This window comes from Triplophysa dalaica, chromosome 10, assembly GCF_015846415.1.
Source record: "Triplophysa dalaica isolate WHDGS20190420 chromosome 10, ASM1584641v1, whole genome shotgun sequence".
NCBI classification, from domain to species: domain Eukaryota; kingdom Metazoa; phylum Chordata; class Actinopteri; order Cypriniformes; family Nemacheilidae; genus Triplophysa; species Triplophysa dalaica.
The window spans coordinates 6081046-6104490 of record NC_079551.1 but is presented as its reverse complement, the minus strand read 5'-3'; the positions used below and the strand labels follow the sequence as shown (position 1 = coordinate 6104490).

Here is a 23445-nt window from a genome sequence, read left to right as displayed (position 1 = left end):
AGAAGGTGTTAGCGTGAAACCAAAACAAGCATTTTCCTCTGGACGTGACTAGTTTCCCTTTAGGCATCATGGTCTGGTGGGTCCGGGCGGACGGGGAAAGCACAATAAAACTCAATTACCCCTGCGGCCCGTCGCTGATCTACACTGAGGGGCCATTAAGGATGGAATTTCAATTAGTCCTCGTCTTATCAGCACGTGCATTTGACCGTGTTTCCAGAAGTGAGGGATGATTTCATTTGCACCCTCATGAACAGGTGTTAAAGCTTTGTGTGTGAAGTTTAATGCACACGTAGCTCAAAATAGCCTGCAAAGCTGTACAAACAACCCGGTACAAAGTGTTTAAATACATGGTCTTTAAAAGCCAATCTAATGCTGTATTAAGACATGCACACACACGCACACGACCTTTAACCTCTGCTCAACCCGGGGAAGCATTAAAACGCCCCTGTAACGAAGAGTTTCGATCTTGGAACGTATTGATCTTTTGCAGGAATGGTAACGCGCTAAACGGTTGTGAGCTTCCCGATTCACCCAAGAGTAAAATGGAATTTGCCGGAGACCCTTCGAGCGCATCGTACGGCCTGACATTTCATTTGTCACGTACAGTAACCTCGGGTCGATTCATGCAAACGTGAGAACAATGACTTTGACATTTACGGATATCGGAAAACACTTGGCGCTGAAACCAGGCTGGCGTTCGTTTCGATATGCCAGCGAGCATTGTGAGGTGTTATCAAACAAAATCATACTGGGACACGTCATGACATTTTCGTGTCATCGGCCTTCTTTGTGTCTATCACACATTTTCTTCGACTGGAGATCTGTTTACATATATCTGTCCGTTTAACCAGGACACACCCGTCAAATATCTACAAAAGATGTTTGTGCTGCTTTTGAAGGCACCTAGCAACAAGCCACGACACCCTAGCAACCACATCAATGTACTCAAATTCACTCGGACATATGCTGCCAAAGCTGTGCAACTGCTTACCTACATGGCACGACATGTTTTAGCATACTGTAGTATTTACTATGGTAAACTGTAGTGCTAGACCAGTTGTTCTCAAATGGGGGTACGCATACCCCCAGGGGTACTGCAGGGGGTACGTGAGAGAAACTGACATTTAGGAATAAATAATGAAAATCAATACATAGTATACTGATAGTACTTTTATATGAGATTACGACTACACAAAGATGCATAAAAATAAATTAAGGCATTTAGATATAATAATGCTTTGACTCTTATTTCACTGTATTTTATTGTAAAATGTTGTTGTATGGTCAAGGGGTACTTGGCTTGAAAAAATCATAAAAAGGGTACTTAAGCCAAAAAAGTTTGAGAACCACTGTGCTACAAAATACATAGTAAACATAAAAGTATAATATAGTATTTACTGCAGTTTACCATGGTTTATTTACTGTGGTAAGAATCCTTTGGTATATTCCATTCCATTTTCTACCGCTTATCCGAACTACCTCGGGTCACGGGGAGCCTGTGCCTATCTCAGGAGTCATCGGGCATCAAGGCAGGATACACCCTGGATGGAGTGCCAACCCATCGCAGGGCACGCACACACACTCACTCATTCACTCACGCACTCACACCCTACGGACAATTTTTTCCAGAGATGCCAATCAACCTACCATGCATGTCTTTGGACCAGGGGAGGAAACCGGAGTACCCGGAAGAAACCCCCGAGGCACGGGGAGAACATGCAAACTCCACACACACAAGTCGGAAGCGGGAATCGAAGCCCCAACCCTGGAGGTGTGAGGCGAACGTGCTAACCACTAAGCCACCGTGCCCCCCCCCCCTTTGGTATATAATAACGGTAATTACACTAGTAGTGTAGAGTAGTATACCTACTATACAGTTTATTACAATTTTCTAATTTAATTCAATTTAAAAACAATCTACACTTTTAAAACATTTGATCAATTTACTACAGTACACATGCAATACTAAAGTTTACTGCAGCATTTAAAGTTGATCAATTTACAATAGTATACTATATAATACTATACAGTATGTATACCATGTTTTGGTATACTTACTTATCTATACTACGGTATACTATTATTTACCGTACACCATTATGGCCTATTCTAAATCAGTTTTATTCCAATTGAATTGATTTTTATTGCCAACCATATTTCTGGACTCATACTTTGATAATTAAATGGCACATTAAGAAGTTTGAGTACTCTGAACGATACAGTAATTGAATATGGTCATTATTTAGTACCAGTAGTATATGTCAAGGTATCATTTTTGTACCATCTCATACACACCCTATAGTTCCACCTACACATTTAGGCTAGTCAACCTCCATTACAGCCTATACCATTCGTTATGTTTGTGTGAATAGTCTATATACGGCATGTTTCTTTATGTGATATACGAGCTCTCGCGCATAAAGAAATCTCTATTAATGTGCAAACGCTGCTACAATGAATCACATTTACACCGCCGTCTCAACGCAACACAAAACACTTTGACAACACGTAGCGTTTATCAGGGCCACATTGCGTGCTCGTAATTGCCTGAATTTATCTCTGTCATCGCTGTCGGCTATAAACGGAAATACTGCGCGATACTCGGCTGTATGAGAGAGCGAGAATGTTTAGTCTGCACGGACACAAAGAGCCAGTTGAAAAAATACGACCTTGACTGGGGCTTGTCAAACATAATGTGGTTTTCACCATTCACTTTCAGAGGAAAAGGCAAGTCTGGATCTGATGTTTATTACGTTTATACAGGCCTCAAAAAATGGACCAAATTATAATGCAAAAAAAGCGAAAGTGGTTTATCATCATAAGCAATGTTTCTCCCTAATTAACTATATTAGTAGAGATAAATTGTTTATGATAAACGTGATAATCCAGAAAAATTGTTTGTTAGTGTGACATCACGCTGTTTGGTCAGCAAGAAACGTACGAAAAATTGACGCATTGATAAAGAACGTGCACTCGCAGGAGTGCGTTTATTGGTGGATTTACAACGCATTCTAAGGTTCATCCAATTAGAATTGAGAATTTACTTCCTGATACTATTAATACTAGTTTGCATTTAAAAACATAAAAAAGCTCCAAAATTGGCTAATTTTAGAAATGAGCATGCAACACTATTAATGACCTGTGAGGTTTGTGAACGGAGACTCCGGAAGGGCCGGGTGAAGGTTATCCGTAGGTCACTTCCTTCCACGGGGCGAAATGACCTGAACGGGCATGAATGAAGTCGAAGAACATCCGAGTTTCAACGCCCAAGGCAAAGTGACACGCATGGAATGAAGCAAGAAATGAGTCATTAGGACTCACATCTCTATGAAAACATCGTCATGAGTGAGTAATACGTTATAAAACGTACTTTCAGTATGAGTATTTAAATGCATATTTTAATATGAGGTAAATTTGTTTAAATGTAATAAAGCTGACATTTAAAGTCCCAGCGAAATAAAAGAATGACAATTCTTATTTTTTCATGAAATATTGCAGCGTTAATGGTGAAAAGCTTGTCAATGTAGGTCATTTTATTTAAAAAAATTCATGTACCTTCATAATCTTCGGTTAAAGTCTAAAAATGCACTTCCGGACTGAAACGACTATCTATCTCAAATGACGTAAACATCCTTTAACTCCTCCCCTTCAGATGCCAGTTTCAACGTAAAAGCGGTTTTTACACATCCAATCAATTTGATGAGAAAAACGCAAGCCACGCCCACTATTTTTTATCCTTTGAATTTCCTTTTCACTCGGAAATGTGTCAGAACACGGAAGTAAAAACGAACTCAACTTCCGATTCACGGGGACTTTAAATTACTATAATATTCAATTGAAACAAGCACAGGGAAAACATTCCATGTTGAAAAGATTATTCCGCATTAATTCTTCATTTATTTTAAAGAGAAAAAATATATAATTCAATAAATATGTCAACATCAACAAAACAGACTTAAATGGACCTTAAGACACAGAAAGCATAAAAATGACATTCTAGCACCTACACATTTCTCAACATTTACACACACAACAGTTGTTTAATACTGCCTATGTCAAAACGCATTTTGTAAAACAGTCAAGCAATTTCTCTCCGACCCATAAAAACACATGAATGTAAAAATAAAACAGCTTTTCGTTTGCTTTGCGAAAGTTCGAAATAAAAAGTGCAACTACAAACATGCAGCCTCTGCAGCTAGCTTCACACATCTGAAAATCGAGAATTCCTCTTTTTCGAGGATCCCGCTGCTCATTTTTTTACGATAAAACGGTGGAACGACCATTCTCCCAAAGCTCTGCAAGACAATGTTTTGATCCGTAACACACTTTATTTACATTTTGTGCAATGCTCGTTTTTTTATCCTCTCTGCATGTGTTTTGGAGCAGAGATTGAACTGCATAGTTGAGTCGAGAGAGGACAGAAAAACACGATTTAACATTTCGAACAAGTAACAAGAACATTGGTTTCAACTGACTTCCACTGCATGACACAAAACCACTTAAACATTTCTCAAAATATATTCTTTTGTGTTCCACAGATGAAAGAGTGATATCGAGAGGTTTTGAACCACATGAGGTTAAATAGATGATAAAGACATTTTTATTTTTAAGTGAACAGTCGCTTTACACTGTTCGCACAGCATCAATCGAATTTCAAATCTGATCAAATCTCAAAGGTCACGTTTCTTGGTCTTACAGAACTGTGGAAGAAACGTTTATTGATCCACCAAAATCCATCTACAACACTCATCCATCATGCATTCTAGACCATCAGGTCATCCGTCTTAAAAGTATTCGTCTTCCAGTTCTTTGGTTTCTTTACTTTATGAATCCTAACCAACAGTGTTTATGAGGAGTTATGCAGCAAACGGGGTCAAATATATCAGCGATGTATCCATGGAGACAGTTTGAGCTGAGCTTAGCATACGGAAACGAAAACCACGCACACAAACTCGTGCACTCGGTATACAGAAGGAATGAAATAGAAACGTAGGAAGGAAGCGCTGTGTAACCACATTGTTTCGCTTCATTTCCTCATAATCCGCAGATTTAGTAGTCTTGGAAGCGACCTTCTTCACTCTCCGTTCTGTTTTTCAAGTCCGTACGGTGATCGAAACCAAAACACGAGTGCATCTTCTTAAAAACTGTTTTAAAAATAGCAGTGCGCTGAAGTTCAGCGGAAATCTGGATTCAATGGTTATGCAATGTAACTTCCTCCAGTCCTTCCTGCAGGCAAAGTCCGTTGAGCTTCCATGAGGAACCCTCTGGAGAGGAAGCGGTTTCGCTTCCAGGAGCCGGAAGGAAGGGCTCCCATTGGCCGAGAGGGTGGTGACATCCTCCTGCTGAGTGGATAGAAGGGGTGGGTGGGGCCGTGATTCTACGTTTGCAAGGAAGCGGATCTCCGTAACTTGAGCTCCGTCTCTCTCCACTGCTGCTTTGTTGTTAGTCACAGTCCACCCTCACCAATTCCCACGATGCATCTGTCCCCCCCACGATCAAGTTTTACATGACCGTGCAGCTCTTCGCTTTGTCCTTGCGCAGGTCTGTCGCTACGGCGGCCACGGGCATGTGCGAGATGCGTTTGGTGGAGCGTGTCGACTTGTTGCGCTTGATTTTATTGTTGTTCTTGTTGACGCACGCCAACGTAGCCACGTGAAAAATGTCCCGCACGCTGTTTTCCGACTGCACCGCGGAGCATTCGATGTATGGTGCGGATATTTGCTTGGCCATGGCTGAACCCTGAAAGAGAAAGATTTGATAAGAATTAAATCGAATTTGTCGCAATTAAAAGTCGGACAATGATTTTCAGTCTAAGGGCCAAGATGATCAATTTTATTAAAATTAGGTTTGCAAAGACGCTTGACTCATACACCGTGTCTACACCGGACGCGATATAATTTTGTCTATAATTTGAAATTATAATGGTTTCTTATGCGTTTCTAATGTCTTTAGTCACGCCAGTCGCATCCGGTGTAGACGCGGTGATAAGCTTTGAATAAATTCCAACTTGTAATCCAAACCATCTTAATACTGCTGAAATATGTTTGAAGATAAACTTAATTAACGTTCAAGTAATTATCTAAATCGTTAGATAAGCATATTAACGATAAATCAACTTTACAGCTTAAAAGTGACTCGAGTTTATTTCCATCCAACGAAATTGAAAGTTGAGTTGATCCAGATCCACCCACCTGATCGTACGACACGGGCGTCTGTCTGTGATTGGACAGTTCCACTAACGTTGTGAGGTGCGTCCTGAGGTCCGACTTGCATCCGACGAGCAGCATTTTCGTGTTGGGACAAAATTCCTGGATCTCCCCTTTCCACTGTTATACAAAGACACAAATACATGCTTTGGTTTACACAAGAACAAGCGTTTGCTGTTTACATTCCTAGCGTATCTCGTATCTCATCTTTTTATTTCACGTGCAAAACAGTCATTTTGTTCCTACAGGTATACTAGGTATACCTTATATACTAATACACCTTGCAATGTACGTTTTGTGTGTTCTTCCTTCACAACACCACAGGTGATCTGCATTCCTCCCGCCGTTCCAGTGTTGTGTGACATTAAACAGCCGGATGTAATCTCTGCCAGCACAGCTTAAGGTGTGCGATATCCAGACGGGCACAACACAGTCGTACGATTGTTCGCACGGGAACACCGACACCCTGCGTTCCCATGATCCTTTGTGCTCACCTTTGGGTCCCAGGGGCCCCTGTACGCACTAGATGCGATTTTCAACCTCGTTTCAGATTCTCCGACCCAGATCTTACTCATAACGTCTGAAGATAAACCACAGGGCTGAATTTCCACTCACACGCTTTAGTTATGCATAAGAATACCGACAGGGCCCACCCTAACCCTGTGAATAAGGGCCAGACACCTGACCCCGAAGTGAAAATCTAGAAGATATTCAACTCTCCCGGACAAAAGACGACTTCACTGGGATACAACAAGGAATGGAGAGATCACATAGAGACTGAATAAGAATGTTCTCTGAATCACGCTGAAGGCATTTAATAGGCCAATTAGTCTGTCGGGAAGCAGCGAGGTCACTCGTTCCGTCCCGCAGCCAAGGAACTCCCATAATTCAATGCGCCACACCCATGTTCGTGCTAACTGATGCGTGTGTTAGACAATAAAACCATTATATGGCATATAAACTGTGAAGGTTATATGTACGTTGTGGAAACGTTGCATAAGACCAGGCCATTAATCTAGAATTTAGAGTCTAAATTCGGATTTGGTTGATAAAATATTGATGTGATGTTCAAATGTTCACCTTCTTTAAAACGCTGTCCAGAGTCTCCGGTCGGCTGATGTCGAAGCATATGATGACGGCATCCGAGTCAGGATACGAAAGAGGTCTGACGTTGTCATAATAAGGGGAGCCTGTGAAACAGAAGAAAGTTCATGTGATTTACATGTCCGTGTATCGCTCAACCTCATTTGACTTCTCGGAAAGTCATTTGAAAGCTTTCATGAATTGTTAAACCACCGAGCTCTTCTGCAGACACATCATGAAACTTTTACATATTCATATTTTAAGGGACTGAGGATGATTAAAAAAAATCTCAGTTTACATAATTTTTTTTATATAACCCCTGTTTGGGTCTCTGGGACCATTTTCAAAGTTTACAAAAATGCGATTCATTGTTTTTAGCCTGAGCCATTTGTATTTATTCAAAATTGACATGATTTTTGTTTTGTTTTGTTCCACAGATGTAAATGCCAAAAAATGAACCATATATGCTACTTGAAATTATGAGAAAGTAAACAGTATTTTACAGTAACAGTAAAAATGAATCTTTACATAAATTAACTGAACTGAGGCTACACATTGAGTTACATCGTGTCAAAAACAAGTGATTCTATTGAAAACAATAAATATATTAATCTCATATAAAGAAAATGCTCGTCCATCTATGTTAGGTGGTGGTTGCCAATGCGTTGCTATAAGGTCACTAGGGTGTTGGTTAATAGGTGAAGCGGAATACAATAAATACGATACTTTCATGACACTGTAGACATTAATATTCCTCCAGAATTTCACTTATAATTCCACTTATTCATCTTGAAATTCGAATTATTCCAATTTCCTAACCTAACCCTGAACACGAGTGCTCATAATTGTGTTATTTGCCATACCAAACTGTATTAATCATCAGGCCCTCCCTTCTAAACCCCTGGAGAATGTCTAAGTCCTTTGTGAAGATTTAATAACTTTGAATTTACACAGACACGGGATGAATTGTTCCACCCGCTTGAACGGGCAATCCACACAGGACAAACAAGTTTTTAACGTATCAGATTCCACGACAGGGTTGGTGTTTAATGGAGAGAGAGAGAGAGTTTTGTTTGACAATGACATTTCACAGTGCCAGATGTGGAAGTGGAAAAATGTTGAGTTGCAAAGTCCAGACATGTAGAGTACATTTTCCTGACAATGATACAGTGCAGACCAAAATCCAGAAGAACAACAATGTTCAACGTTGGAACGTTCGACTGAACCTTTTATAACAGCGAATATAAAAAAAAAACTTCACTTTATGCACATAAATGGTCCCAAAATGCTCCAAAAAGCCATTCATATACATATAGTTAAATCTATCCAAATGACTCTTAAAAGACAAAATTGGTTTAAATCGAAGTACAAAAGATATTTGGTGCTAAATTCAAGTATGGCTAGATGTCAATAGCTTGCCATGTACAATAACCAATTCCTCTGAAGGATCAAACCAACAACTAAACAAATTCTGTAACTATTTACTCACCCTTGTGCTATTCTAGCCCCCAACATGGCCTTTGTTTAACCATGGTCAAGGTACAAAAACATGGTCAACATGGTAAACACTCCTAATGCAACCCCCACTAAGCCACCTGCAGACAAAACCCAAACCCTGCTGTGTGTGGACAGTATTTAGGTAATAGCAAACCACACTGACACCAACACACGAACGTGTGGGACACCATAGCTAACACAACACACAGCACATTCCTTTAGTTTATACAGTGCGTGTGGGGGTGAGTGGGGGTTGGAAAACTGACACAACAGCTGATGGATTCAATCGGTGTTAAAATTCCTTCTCCAAACATGTGGCCGTGTAAATCTTGCACAATCGCAGACTCATACACACGGGAAACAGTTTTGCTCATTGGTGTTGTTTAAAACACAACTGAAATACAATCATCTTAAAAACTGTAATGTAAAGGAACCAAGTCTCCCTGATTCGTGTCGAACTCCATGTCACAAGTTCCTCCCGAATCTAATTTCCTCTCCAACTAACAAGGTGAGATACATTTCTGAGAACATTACAGTTCAAGGGCCAATTTTCCCCAGCGGCCCACTAGCACAATAGCTTCTTTGTGGAGTATGGGAGCGAACCTTTCCACGCAGGAATGCACGGCATGCAGGCCCGAATCGCAGTGGCCAGAAATTTGATCCGGGCAAGAATACTTTACTAGGACTGAGAAGAGCCTCTCCCGGCAGGAGACCTTTCAACGGATCCCAGGAAGGTTTTGTTTTCGGGGGTCAACTGATAATGGGGTCTCTCATGCTGATAATACTTAAGGGTTGGATTAGGGCGTTTAGATAACAAAGTCTTAGGTCACGACTTTAAGGAGAACTACAATAGATTTGTGAGTAATTACAAAATGTTTCAAATGTACGGAAAAGATTAATAGGTCATTATTACTTAAACATATAGAATGTATTCATTAATGTAATATATATTTTTATTTCAGTTCTTAAACCGGTAAGATTTCTATAATGCAATCAAAATGTACTTTCATTTACATGCTACACAAACTATGACTTATTAGTGTACCTCTCCAAGCCAATAAATACTCTCCATGTAGACATTTGTCTATGTATATGACACTTAATACTTTTATTTTATAATCAAAATTACAGCTGGAATTTGTAACTTTTTGTAGTTATGAATAAACTTTACTCATAAAGTTGAGTAAGCGCAAAAAAATCAGCAAATTGGGATAAGATCAATGTCAATTTCACATAATAAAATAGTTGTGTAAAGTGATCTGCAATTTTGTGATTTAAACAGAGATGGTGATAGAGAGGCAAAAAAAATGAACTGCAGCTTAAAATGTAGTTTTGTAAAGAAGATTCCTACGCTCAACCACAATCTGATCTAACAGCCCGATAAACCGTTTCACCGGCAAACAAATGACATTCCACAAGGTCACCGTGCGACAGACAATTCAAAGACATCCAATCAAAACCACGTCTCGCTTGACGGCCACATCCACTGACAGAATATCCGTCACCGGGGACAAACATAAGACGCTTAAGTGACAATGGAGTAAATTTTCCACCCCTGTTGCTTTGATTATCCCAAACTATATGCTAATAGTACAACTTGCAAATCACAAAGGAACCGAATTCTGCCCGGGGGCGATGTGGGGACGTATTGATTGATCGCGTTTGACTGGTGGATAGGGAACCTTTGAGCCAGGCATGTCGAGACCCCTGCTTCTCATCTGCAGGGGGTTTCTGGTCAATAAGTGTCTGGAAGGAGGAGTGCTGGGGGAAGGGGTTCGATTCCTGGGAGAACCGGCTATTAGGGGAAATACACACACACATGCTCACGGCCATCAGAAGGATCAGAGAGCAAGTGGTCTCTCGTCTCCGGAAGGTGTGCTATCAAGACGCAGTCTCTTGTGTTTCATGTAACATACGATACATGCACATACACACTTGGGTTTCAGATAGGAAGGCTTTAGTAACCCCTAGAGTCAATATACAGTACAAAGCCTTAATGAAATATTCATGAGTTTGGAGATAAACTGACAAGACTGGCATTGAAATTACAGTCAAATATAACAACGTACGCCAACGTTTTTCATTGTGGTAGTGGAATTATAACGTAAGATAATGGGCGACGGTTACAATACTGACGTTACGCAAGATTTTAGTTCAAATAAGCAGTAAAAACTTGCATAAACAACGCAAACAGAAAAGTTAATGGTTTTTGTATTGTTTTCTTGTACTTTCAACAAAAAAAACGTATTTCTGAATTGAAATTGTGTGGATTGTTAATACGCTACACTATCAATGGTTCCCACAGTTGATCGGTGACTGATATTGACAGCTGAATGGTGACCATGCTCATCAGTCAACAGCTGATTGGTGGACAACGACAGGAACAGCCTTTGATTGGCTGACGGGGGTCGGCAGCTGTTGCATACAAAGTTGCACAAACAAAACATCCAACAAACTATCCATTGTGGGAATTCTGCGAGCAAGTTTTTTGCCATTCAAAAAACACTCGAGGGTTTCAGATTCTTCGATGGCATTTCCGCGAAACACTGTTGAAACAATGTTGAAACACCGCCAAGTGTGTGTGTGTGTGTCTCACTTTTCTCATTATCCGTAATGTGCTCAGGTGTGTTGTTAAATCCCGCTTTTAGGCATTTGAGAGAAAACACCACAAACACTAGAGAGGATTTGAGTCTGGCTCTGAGAGAATAACTTACACAATAATAAAGAACAGTCTGGAAGCCCACGGTCTGACATTACTGACAAAGTACATGTCCAAACACCGGTACCAGACGAGCCGCCCTAACCGCAAGACGCCCACTGCAGTCAGATGTTATCAGAACACAAATCATTAACCTGTATCGAAAACCAAACCATTATTTCATCATCTCGAATAGATTTAGGAGATTACTCTAGATTTTGCTCACATGGTGAGGTCAGGGGACCAAGAAAATCATGCCGATTAAGCTATTTAAGAAGTCCATTGAGGTCACTTGGACATCAGCAAGCCATATGCTGGTTACCATCTATGCTTGTTTTCCCAGCGGTGTAAATTTAGCACATGGCTCTACAATGTAAAAAAATCTGTAAGGAATATGAAGTCACACCAGGAATATGCAAATTTACAGCGCTGTAAAAGATATTAGTTATTTAAACGGAAAAGTAACGTACAAACGTGTCAGTAAAAAAATTATAAATAAAAAACTTTAACGTTTAAAATGCTAATATAAATATTACATTGAATATGAATGCAAAATGGGAGCATGGGAATTTACAGCAATGTAAAATGTTCGTTATCTTAACTGAAAAATACTGTGAAAATGTTTCGGGAAAAACTTTATTTAAAAAAAAAACGTTTTTCTTTCTACTATAAATTACATTTAATTTATTGTAAACTATAAATAGTGTAATACTTACGGTTCTTGAAATTTTTACAGTGAAATTCTTTGTAATATTATTTAACAAGAGTATACATGTATTTTTACAGTAAAATACCTTTAAATAGATGTTTTGTCAGTCAAAAGTACAAGATGTTTTTAAAAAGGTGAAAAGACACACATGAAATTGTGGGAATTAGCTGTTTTTCCCCGTTAAGTTTACAGAGAGTTGTGTTTTTAACTTCCGAAAACATAATTTTACTGTAAAAGTACATGTATAATATTGTACAATTTTAAGTGTAAAATATGTGACAATTAATACCTTTTCATACCTTTGCTTAATTTTTTTGCGTTTTTTACAGTGTAGGACTGAATCAAAGACCCCTGAATGGGCTGCTTCTTGCTGGTTAGTACTGTTTTGCAAATGGTCTTACTGGTCTAAACTCATGCCCCAAAGCTGGACAACTGACAAGCTTTCCCAGGTGAATCTGGTTGACTTCTATTTCCCAAGAAGCGCAATTCTGGACCACACACAGCTCTAAATTTACCATTCCGGGTACAGATCCGAGTGATAACAGCTAAGCTCCAAAGAGTGCGCAATCTTCGTCTGGATGCTTGGGAAGGCCTGTGATTACCTACAGACAGCAGGTCTGATCTCTTGTATGATCTGAGCTTTGAAAATACACCAGTACCCTACATTCAACAAGCGCCAACAAACAGCCCACTCTCATTTGCATCTGTGTGGTCACGGCTGTTTGGTTTTGTTAAATGCGTGAATTACGGCAGAAAAAACCCAGATGTAAGCGTTTCAGTGTGGATTGTTTATATAAAGGACCATTTACCACGAACGTTTCCCAGGATGCCGTGCCGACATTCCTTAAAGGTGAGTTATGCGTGGATCATGTTCCAGAGATGGGTGGAGTGTAAAAGCAGGGTGTGTGTTTGTGTGTGTGTGAATGTGAATGTGATTGAACAATTGGCAGGCTGCTAAACTGACTCAACTACTAAAATCGCTCAAGCGCTCCGAAAGAGAAAGAAAAGCTATTAAACAAACCCAGACTCCTCCTCAGGCTGTAACGTAAGATTTGGCAACTATTATCATGCAAAACAAGCTGATGCGACGGAATGATGAAACATTTTGTGGTGTTATGAAGAAAAACAAACAAAACAGTTTAACAGTAATGAATTAAATTAAGATACTCATGAAACCAACCCTGACCCATAATGGATTTTTTAAGAAGTTGAAAGGACAAAATTTCTTTCATTATTTACTATAATAACATAATAATTTCAAACCTGTATGACTTTCTTCCTTCTGCAGAACACAAAAGAAGATATTTGGAATATTGTTGGAAAATATCTTATTTTGTGTTCCACGAATGAAAGAATCACATACAGGTTTCCAACAACATGCGGGTGAAAAGAAAAGACCGAATTGTATTTTTGGGTGAACCCTTCAAGGTCCCTCTTCATAGCTTTATGAGCATTACGCATTACGCATGTCGTATTAGTATATATTTCACGTTAAAACACTTATGTGTCTATGCTGCATAGCGATTACAATTTCCAACACTCTTGAAAAATCTCCAATAACCAATATATACTTCATATACACCACGACACATGTTAAGTGCATACATAATGCGTTACTATTATATAACGCAACACAAAACTGGTCAAACATAAAAACGTTAAGAGTATAAGATCCATATTTGAGACTCACCTGAAGTATCCCACAAGCTGAGCTCTATTCTCTGTTTGTCAATCTCAAAACTTGCTGTGTAATTCTCAAACACGGTAGGCACATAATTCTGCAATAAAAACATGAACAAAATGACGAACATGGCCAAACGGGTAAATTTTTTTAAATGGACAAGTGCACGTGTGGGCTGAAAGGAACTCCTGTGATAACATATATAACTAAACATGCATATTTAAACCATATTTCCTAAAGCGCATTGGCACAGCTCAGCGCGCGTCCAGTGGATTTGCGCATCTTACCTCTGGGAAACAGTCCTTGGCAAAAACGTGGAGCAGAGCGGTCTTCCCACACTGACTGTCCCCTACGACCACGATTTTGCATTTGACGCTCTGACTCGGATCCATTCCGGGCTGTAGGGACAGTTTCTGGATAGATCTGCGCTCCTTCATTGATCGTCTTTACGCGCAAGTCTGTGGAGGCGCCCGGTGGAGAAGATGCACGGAACGCGCACGTTTCTAGTGGAATAGTTGTGAATTCACTCCGGTCGTGTCCTGAGCTCTCCCTCTCCTCTGTCCAGCACGTTTATACATCAACCGCGTGAATCCCTGCCCTCTCACTTTTTGGGAATGTGCTGTGGTTTTATATGCGTTCGATGGACCAATGGCTGTCCTTGAAGACATATAGGGGTCCGCCCCTTTCCATCAGCACTGAGAGAGATAGAGAGCCCTCTTTAGGCCTCTATTAAAAGTGACTTCCTCAAGAGGCTGGTGCACATGTTATAGCTGTAATGTACAAAAAATTCTTAATTTCCGTAACATTTTACTATTTTACAATGATGTATTTTTAACAAATTAGTGTAAATAAAGGAACTTTCCATTGTGACAACATGCCCCCTACAGTCAATGAGTCAACTTCATTTTTGCATACATTCAAAAACTATACTGTAGTAAAAATGTGTTTACCTAGACCTGATTTTACCATCATATATCCAGTATATACAGCTTTCCACCCGGTTGATTTGTGTAGACATCATCTGCAGTAGAGAAATGAGAAGTTATTACAGTAAATGATGAATACAAACCGAGCGAAGGAGCAGGTGTGTGTTCACATGAGTAATACACACTGTAAGAGTCGAATAATCAGATCATGTTGGCTGGAGAGCCATTACGCAGGTGCGAATGCACTGATGCAGAAACTGGCCTTATGGACAAAATCGAGCCAGCATATATTTGTCTGTCACACACTTGTAACACATTTAATCCATCAACAACAGTCATCTGTGAATAATGTATGTGTGTGTCAGAGAGAGAGAGAGAGAGAGAGAGAGCGAGAGAGAGAGAGAGAGAGAGAGAAAGAGAGAGTGAGAGAGAGAGAGAGAAACACACAGTGCTTTTAATATACAGTTGTTGTTTACATCGTGTTTAGAGTGTATTTTTATTCTTTATATAGTTTATTTTATAACCACTTTACTGTCTGTTGTTTTGTATTGTTTGCCATTATAGTGATATTGTATATTTTTATTATTGGTTTATATAAAATACTTTGGCAGTATTGTAAATACACACTTTCAAATACATTTTTCCAGAATTTAACATTAGATACATGAAAACATAAAGATAAGATATGAACAGATAAAGATGGATGGAAAGAATGGATGGATGGATAGAAGGATGGCTGGAAAGAAAGAAAGAAAGACATGGACGAAAGGGGATGAAGGGTAAAGATGGATGAAAGGATGGCTGGATAGAAAGACACGGACGAAAGGGGATGAAGGGTAAAGATGGATGAAAGGATGGCTGGAAAGAAAGAAAGATGGGCAGACGGACAGAAGGAAGGAAGGAAGGAAGGAAGGAAGGAAAGAAAGAAAGAAAGAAATGGACGAAAGGGGATGAAGGGTAAAGATGGATGAAAGGATGGCTGAAATGAAAGAAAGACATGGACGAAATGAGATAAATAAATAAAGATGGATGGATGGAAGGATGGCTGGAAAGAAAGAAAGAAAGAAAGAAGGACGGACGGACAGTAGGAAGGAAAGAAAGAAAGAAAGAAAGAAAGAAAGAAAAAAGGAAAGAAAGAAAGACATGGACGAAAGGGGATGGAGGGTAAAGATGGATGAAAGGATGGCTGGAAAGAAAGAAAGAAAGAGATGGACGAAGTGAGGTAAATAAATAAAGATGGATGGAAGGATGGCTGAAAAGAAAGAAAGAAAGAAGAACGGACGGACGGACAGAAGGAAGGAAAGAAAGAAAGAAAGAAAGAAAGAAAGAAAAAAGGAAAGAAAGAAAGAAACAAACAAAAAGAAAGAAACAAAGGATCAACGGAAAGACAGACAGACGGACGGACGGACAGACAGACAGACGGATGGACGGACGGATGGATAGAGAGAAATAGAGAGAGCGAGAGATATAGAGAGAGATTGAGAGAGATTGATAGATAGATGAAGATAGAAGAAAGACATGGTGGGAATTGAAATACATAGATAAAGATGGATGGATGGATGGTTGGAAAGAAAGAAAGAAAGAAAGAAGGACAGATGGAAAGAAGGAAGGAAGGAAGGAAGGAAGGAAGGAAGGAAGGAAGGAAGGAAGAAAGAAAGGATAGACAGTTAGACAGGCCTAGACAGATTCCAGATACCTTTGTACCCTACAGTCCAGTACATCACAATAGATTTCAGGTCATTATATTTCAAGTCAGTAAAGAGATTTGTTTTCAGTGCAGGTAAACGTCTCTTCTAGAACACATGAGAACCTGCTCAACCACACACGACCAAACCGCCCTGAAGCTGTTTGAGAGATTATGACTGTAGCCGCAGATGTGTGTGTGCGAGGTCATTATGTATTGACACATTCTTTCAATTCCATTTTGCAAAATGAAGCAAATATAGAAAGCAGGTGTAAATTGAAATCAACCTTCCTCCATATAATGTCATCGTCTCCAATGGTAACAGCATTAAAACCGTCTCCTGTATGCGTCTACAGCGCCGTCCGTCACATACTTGTAATATCTCAAAGCTCTGTCAGGTGCAGAGATGTTGGCGACCTGCCTCTACACATCCCCTCTGAAAGATCAGAACATGCGTCATCAGAAACAAATAATAACGTGATTTTGGGCTTCAAATGACATGCACAATAAAGTTGAGTGTGTACCAAAATCTGTGAAGCTGAAATCATATAAGACGATAAACGCAAGTAATAAAACAAACATGAGCTGATAATTTAACTCTGGTTAAGGTGCAATCTGTATTTTTTTTTTTTTAAATGTATATTTCAAACAGAGGTGGCGATAAAGAGTCATTGAACTTTTGTCATTATTTCTGTTGTTTTGACCCCTTTGGGGTTTTTTGCAGTAGACGACTGAACCAGCCCATCTCATGTTTTATTTGTTTGTTTATGTGAAGCGTTTGTTTATGCGATGCGTTTATCGACTTGTGTTAAGTGATAATGGCCAATTATCGGCTGCAAACTGGCCCTTTTCTCCTCAGATTGCTTTCTGCTTCACAGATCTCTCTGTCAATAGCAATCCAGGCACGCTGACATTTTCCTCCGGCTAAAAATCCCGCTTCTATTTACACTGAGTGGAGGTGATTGAGATCGTAAGTTTAAAACCTACTTTGTGAAAATTGACATCAAACAGATCAACGTTAAATTAAATACAATGAAGAAATTTCATACAAGAACAAAAAAGTGGAGCATTGTGGGTAAGCTGTCAACCTTTGACATTTTCGTGATCCCTCAAGCAAGAGTCACAGATCTCGCACACACCTGTAACACTCTTGTGTATTAGCCGAAGAGAAGGCCTGACCCGGTGTCGACTTCCAGCGGGAATGACAGCCAATATATCACCTTTATATTTTGTAGGTGGGCAGTCTGGCTCACCCCCCGAATGACGATGAATTGGGATTACATGAAAGAATACGTTTAGAGGCATTGTTGGGAAACATACAAAAATGTTATGAGTGCTGAGAGAGTTACTTAACCCAAAGGCTCCACCTGTCAATCATCATCACACGTTGAGAACAAAAGGCCGAAAAGGGTCGTGTATGTAAATCTGCCCTAAGAGGCAATCATTAAAATAAAGACACAAAATCTATTGTAAACACCCGAGAAAGTAAAAAGTAAAGTAAACAACACAGAAAGTGATCCAAGTTAAAATAAAAATGTCATTGCTTCGCTGTTTAGTCGATCAAAACCTGGAACACAAAATAAAATATTTTGAGAAATGTCTTAGTGGTTTTGTGTCCATACAATGCAAGTTAATGGGGTCAATGTTGTTTGGACAGTAAAATGTTGTTACTAAAATAATAGGCTAAATCTAATTATCAGTCATTCCGATCTCACTGCAACGCATGTTGTACTGCTACTTCCTAATCGGCGGTTTCTACGAATCTGGGAGCGCTGAACCTTGGAGTGCTCTAGAATGAGGACACAAACGATGCTAAAGAGGATGTATGTGGTAAATGTCATAAAACTGCCGACTTCCAGACAACTGCGACAGCTGCAAGGCAGATTTGCGATACCACACACACACCGATTTATTTGAAGCTGCAATTGGTAATGTTTGCCTCTCTATCACCATCTCTGTCTGAAACAAAATGGCAGGTTACAGTACTTGAAGTACTGCACTTATCTTTACAAGGGTTAACTCAAATTAAGGCAAGCCTGCATTATTTTTTTGAATTGCATTTTATTTTTATGATATTTATGCTTTTAACCAAATTGCAAAACAAACCTCTTTATATTGACTGCGTTGAAGAAACTTAAACAATCAAAAACCATAATTCCATAATTTACTTACATGATGTTGTTCCAAACTTTGATTAATTTCCTTCTCCGAACACAAAAGAACAGTTTTAGCAAAACATCGATTTAAAGATTGAAAAGAATAAAACAGAAAAGTTTCATAAAAGTTTCACACAAGATATTCTGAAACCACACAATAGTGTTTCCATCCTGAAAGACAAAAAAAACCTTGAAAATGTTTTCATCAAACAAGTTTATAATAGTTTACTAAAACTATTAAACGTTTCTATTAATGGAAATAAAAAAGCATAGCGGCCTAAATATTATTATAAAAAATCTAAGTAAACAAAAATAAGAACTATTGCTTCAGGATTAACCTGAAAACCTGAATTTAACAAAATAAAAAACACATAAAAACTAAACAAAAACAAATCCTATAGAGCAACATTAAAAATAAACTAATAAATAAACAAAACAACAAAACCACTTAACAGAATATCCTAAAATGTAACCAAAACTAACATAAACTTAAAATCTAAAAATAAAAGGCAATCAATTGTTTATCAATTGTATCAGTTACCTGAATACTGGTGTACCCAGCATGCACTGGAGCAATTTTTTTTATAAATTATATAATAGCATCACTACTTGTATTCATACTTCAGCTTTCAAATTTAGCAATGTGTTTTGTGATGTCTGGAGTGCTTCCAGACTATTTCGCCATCCTTTCAGGCCTTCTTATATGGGCTGTCCCAGTTCTTCTGCTCTATTCTTACAGCGCTACTACTTCTCTTTCTATGTATCCGTCTTTGTTCGTACCCCTCTTTTGTTTCCCCGCCTTTCTTCGTAGCTGTAGAGGGGGCCGACTCTCTCCAGAGCAACAGCATGCCAGTCTACTTCAACATCGGTGGCGGTCTCAACGTGTGTATGTGTTTAAAGGGCTCAGTTGCGGTTCACGCGCTGGGAGATCGCATTGGCATCCAGCCTTTGATCCTTTGAGAGTTCTCAGAGAGTGCTCTGGTTTTAGGCAAGTGTGTATTTGTTTTGGCATAATTGAGTTATGGCTCACAAATTCGAAAAAGGTCAACGGGGGTCACCGTTTTGTGTTCTTCCACTTTGGGACAAAGTGACCTCAGCATACAAATCTGTAACTTTCAGTGCTCAAAGGATTAATAATTGTAGTAGCTGACTTAGAAGGCACCTTGCTATATTTTGTAAAGCAGCCAGCCTCGCTCCCTCTCTAAATCTCTGTTTAAACTCACGCTGCGATACAGATGCAAACACCGCGTGCCGTCTGGGTCGTTTTTAATAAGGCGCTCCGGCAGGAATTCCTTTGAACTTCTCTTTATGATGGAAGTTCCTCGTTTCATTATTTTTGTGACATTTCCTGCTTCCGTCTCCACAAGCCAAACCGTTCATTCAAACCGTCTGTCTTCCTTTTCACGCCCCGAGCTGGGTTTGCAGCCACTTTTCCGAAAGAGAAAGTCGTGAATCTGATTAGGATCATGTGCAACAGGAATGATCCTCTAAGTATTTTGAGACTTTGCACAAAGAGAGGGAATTTTATTCTTTCATGGGTCACAAGGGTGGCGAAAGCTGCTAAGCAGAATCTGAAAACTGGGTTTGTACTGTTCTGATGAACCTTGGGGAGATTTGTATGTGCTTTCAATTAAAGGTGCATAAAAGGTTCTTCACTATGGCTATGCCATAGAAGAACCTTTTTTGGTTCCACAAAGAACCATTTAGTCAAAGGCTCTTTAAAGAACCATCTTTTTCTTACTTTTTATGATCTGAAGAACCTTTTTTCGCCGCAAAGAACCTTTTTTGAAACAGACATTAAAGGTTCTTTATGGAACAAAAAGGTTCTTCTTTGACTTCAAAGAACCGTTTAAAGCACCTTTTTAAGAGAATTGATGTTTACATTAAACAAAAATAAAAATAAATGAGTTGGTTTATTCATATGAATTTGTACGTTTTAATATGATCCGAGTTTGTGCAAGTTAGGGTTCGGTTAACAGGCGGGGCTTTATTATATATTTTTCCTAACAGTCATATTTTTTGTATGATTTACATTGTACGAATTTATACGAATTAACCTTGCCCTAGGCTTAGTGGTTAGCACGTTCGCCTCACACCTCCAGGGTTGGGGGTTCGATTCCCGCTTCCGACTTGTGTGTGTGGAGTTTGCATGTTCTCCCCGTGCCTCGGGGGTTTCCTCCGGGTACTCCGGTTTCCTCCCCTGGTCCAAAGACATGCATGGTAGGTTGATTGGCATCTCTGGAAAAAATTGTCCGTAGGGTGAGTGCGTGAGTGAATGAGTGAGTGTGTGTGCCCTGCGATGGGTTGGCACTCCATCCAGGGTGTATCCTGCCTTGATGCCCGATGACTCCTGAGATAGGCACAGGCTCCCCGTGACCCGAGGTAGTTCGGATAAGCGGTAGAAAATGGAATGGAAAAAAAAAAACTTGCCCTAAAATAGTTACAAATTCAGTCTGGTTTACACCAAAAATCATCTGCTCATATGAGAAACACTATAAATAAATACCTGTGGTTATGGTTAACATTTTTGGAAGTAAAATAAACACCCAGTCTATTCCTGTACTGTTTACAGCATTGTAATTTAACATATTGACGGCATTTAAAAAAAAAACGTAATGTACATAAAAACGATAAAATTCTGTCAAATCAGTTTTTAGTTACGAGTCGGCAATGAAAATCTAAATCATTGTCACTGTTCAAGTCCGTTAGAAAATATTTTAAAACAAACTATTTCAGGCGCCTGACAGCAGGGTTATCCTAACAACAAACAAAAATAAGCTGAAAAACATTAAAACTAAACAAAAAGAAACTCATCTCATAGAGCAACATTACTAATAAACTAATAAATAAACAAAACAACAAAATCACCTAACAAAATTTCATAAAATAAAACCAAAACTAACATCTAAATCTAAGGCAATAAGAAATGAATACAATACTGTACAATACAACTGGTGGAATTCTAACTGGTTAGAAAACAACAAGACGAAACTATAAATACAACTTAAAGATTCATGAATTATAGCCCTGGTCTGGATGTTTAGCCCTCACACAAAGTCGTGGCAGCCACACATCAATATCTATTGATCTATCTATCGATCTATTTATCAAAATACAAAATGCCTCTTTGTCCTCAGCTTTGTCCTTCAGCTAGCTAAAACCACAAACAAAGCCGGAAACCAAACATCTGATTAGCAATTCTGTATGTTTCTCAGAGGGTCTCACCTGAGATCTTTCTGCAAGCCTGTGGGCCAAACAGACCTGATTGGGAGTTAAAGCACCTGAGCTGTACCTTACTGACCCATTTCAGAAGTCCGCCAGGCCTCACAGATGACCTGCGATAAGTAAACAGTTTATCTCTTTTGACATGGAACGTGCACTACATAAAGCGTCTTTTTGCACGATGGCAAACCGTATTGATTTCACAATTTTCACAAACGAGATGAGATGATATGCAAGCACTCCAAGTTTCCACAAATCTTTTAAAGAACATCTCCGTTTCGTTCTCCAAAGCCAGTATTTCAATCATATTCAACATAAAAGGCATCACTGCAAATGTTGGATTACCTCCAAACATTTGGTAATTTGGCACTCGCAACATCCAGTCTGGGCTGTCGACAGGCAGGGGGACTGGGAAAATTCTCCCAGGGCCTGGGCCAAGGCCAGCTAGCCCCCCCCAGGGCCTCCTATGGTGGACGGGAGACCCACCCAAAAAAAGATTGCTTTTGAGCAAAAACAAAGGAATAGGAGGTTTAAGTTTCAGTCTGTGCAATCTCTGTAGAAAACTACACATTGATGCATTTGGCACACGCATTCAAGCTGTACATGTTATCCGCATGCGTGTCCCTGAGAATCCAAACTCGGGACTTTTGTGTTGGTAATGTAAGACTTGAGCTACAGTATATTTAAAGAACAAAAGTCCTACAAATGCTGATAAAGAAGTATAGCCTGAGTGTGTGTATAAATGGTCCTTTACTTTTACCAAATAAATATATAAATATATGTTATTTACAGCATGAAGTCCTAAATATTTTTCTTTGAACAAAATATACAAGACATCCTTTCGAAGCGTAGCACTCACTCACTGAATATCTTCATTATAAACTAATTTGCAGTTCTCTAATCATTTATCGTACGTGCAATTACACTGGCGTATATGCGCGGGTGGCTTTTGCGCTTGATAAAAACAGAACTCATAATTTCTCCACTGCTAATAGTTCGAAGACGCATCGTACGAACATACAAAACTTGCCTGAAGAGAGGGAGAAAAAAAGACTAAATTGATGCTTTTATGCAAATATTCACAGCTCGCCGCTTTTAAACTTGAGCATATTTTTAATAACGCCCCCCGTTTTACATTTGGGAGAGCTTATTACACCGCTCGCAGACACAAAAATGCACGCATCAAAATTGAACTCTTGCCAAAAATATCCCTATCTTGTTTCCTTCTTGTCCTAAATTCTCCTTAATGTGATAGTTAAACCCAAAAATCATTCTTTCTTCCGCAGAACACAAAAGAAGATATTTTGACCGAACAGTAATGGAATCCATTCACTTGCATTGGTTTTGTGTCCTTAAAATAGAAGTCAATGGCTGCCACCGCTGTTCGGTTATCGACATTCTTCAAAATATCTTCTTTTGTGTTCTGCAGAAGAAAGAGAGTCACACAGGTTTGAAATAACAAGGGTCAATACATTATGACAGAATTTTCATTTTTAGGCGAACTCTCCCTTTAAGCAGAATTCTCTATCAAAGCTATTTTAAAGGGACCATTCACTCAAAAATAAAAATGACTTCAACGTTTA

The 23445-nt window shown here is 39.2% G+C and overlaps 1 protein-coding gene across 1 annotated transcript; it reads right to left on the bottom strand.

Moving 5' to 3' along the window:
- Positions 1 to 3863: 3863 nt before the first annotated feature.
- rnd3a (Rho family GTPase 3a) lies at positions 3864 to 14489 on the bottom strand. Its single transcript, XM_056759377.1, has 5 exons — positions 14162 to 14489; positions 13884 to 13971; positions 7287 to 7396; positions 6192 to 6326; positions 3864 to 5739 (listed from the first exon to the last, which is right to left on the bottom strand). Exons 1-5 carry the CDS (start codon positions 14309 to 14311, stop codon positions 5503 to 5505), a joined length of 720 nt encoding a protein of 239 aa, XP_056615355.1. The 5' UTR covers positions 14312 to 14489; the 3' UTR covers positions 3864 to 5502.
- Between the last annotated feature and the right edge of the window lie 8956 nt (positions 14490 to 23445).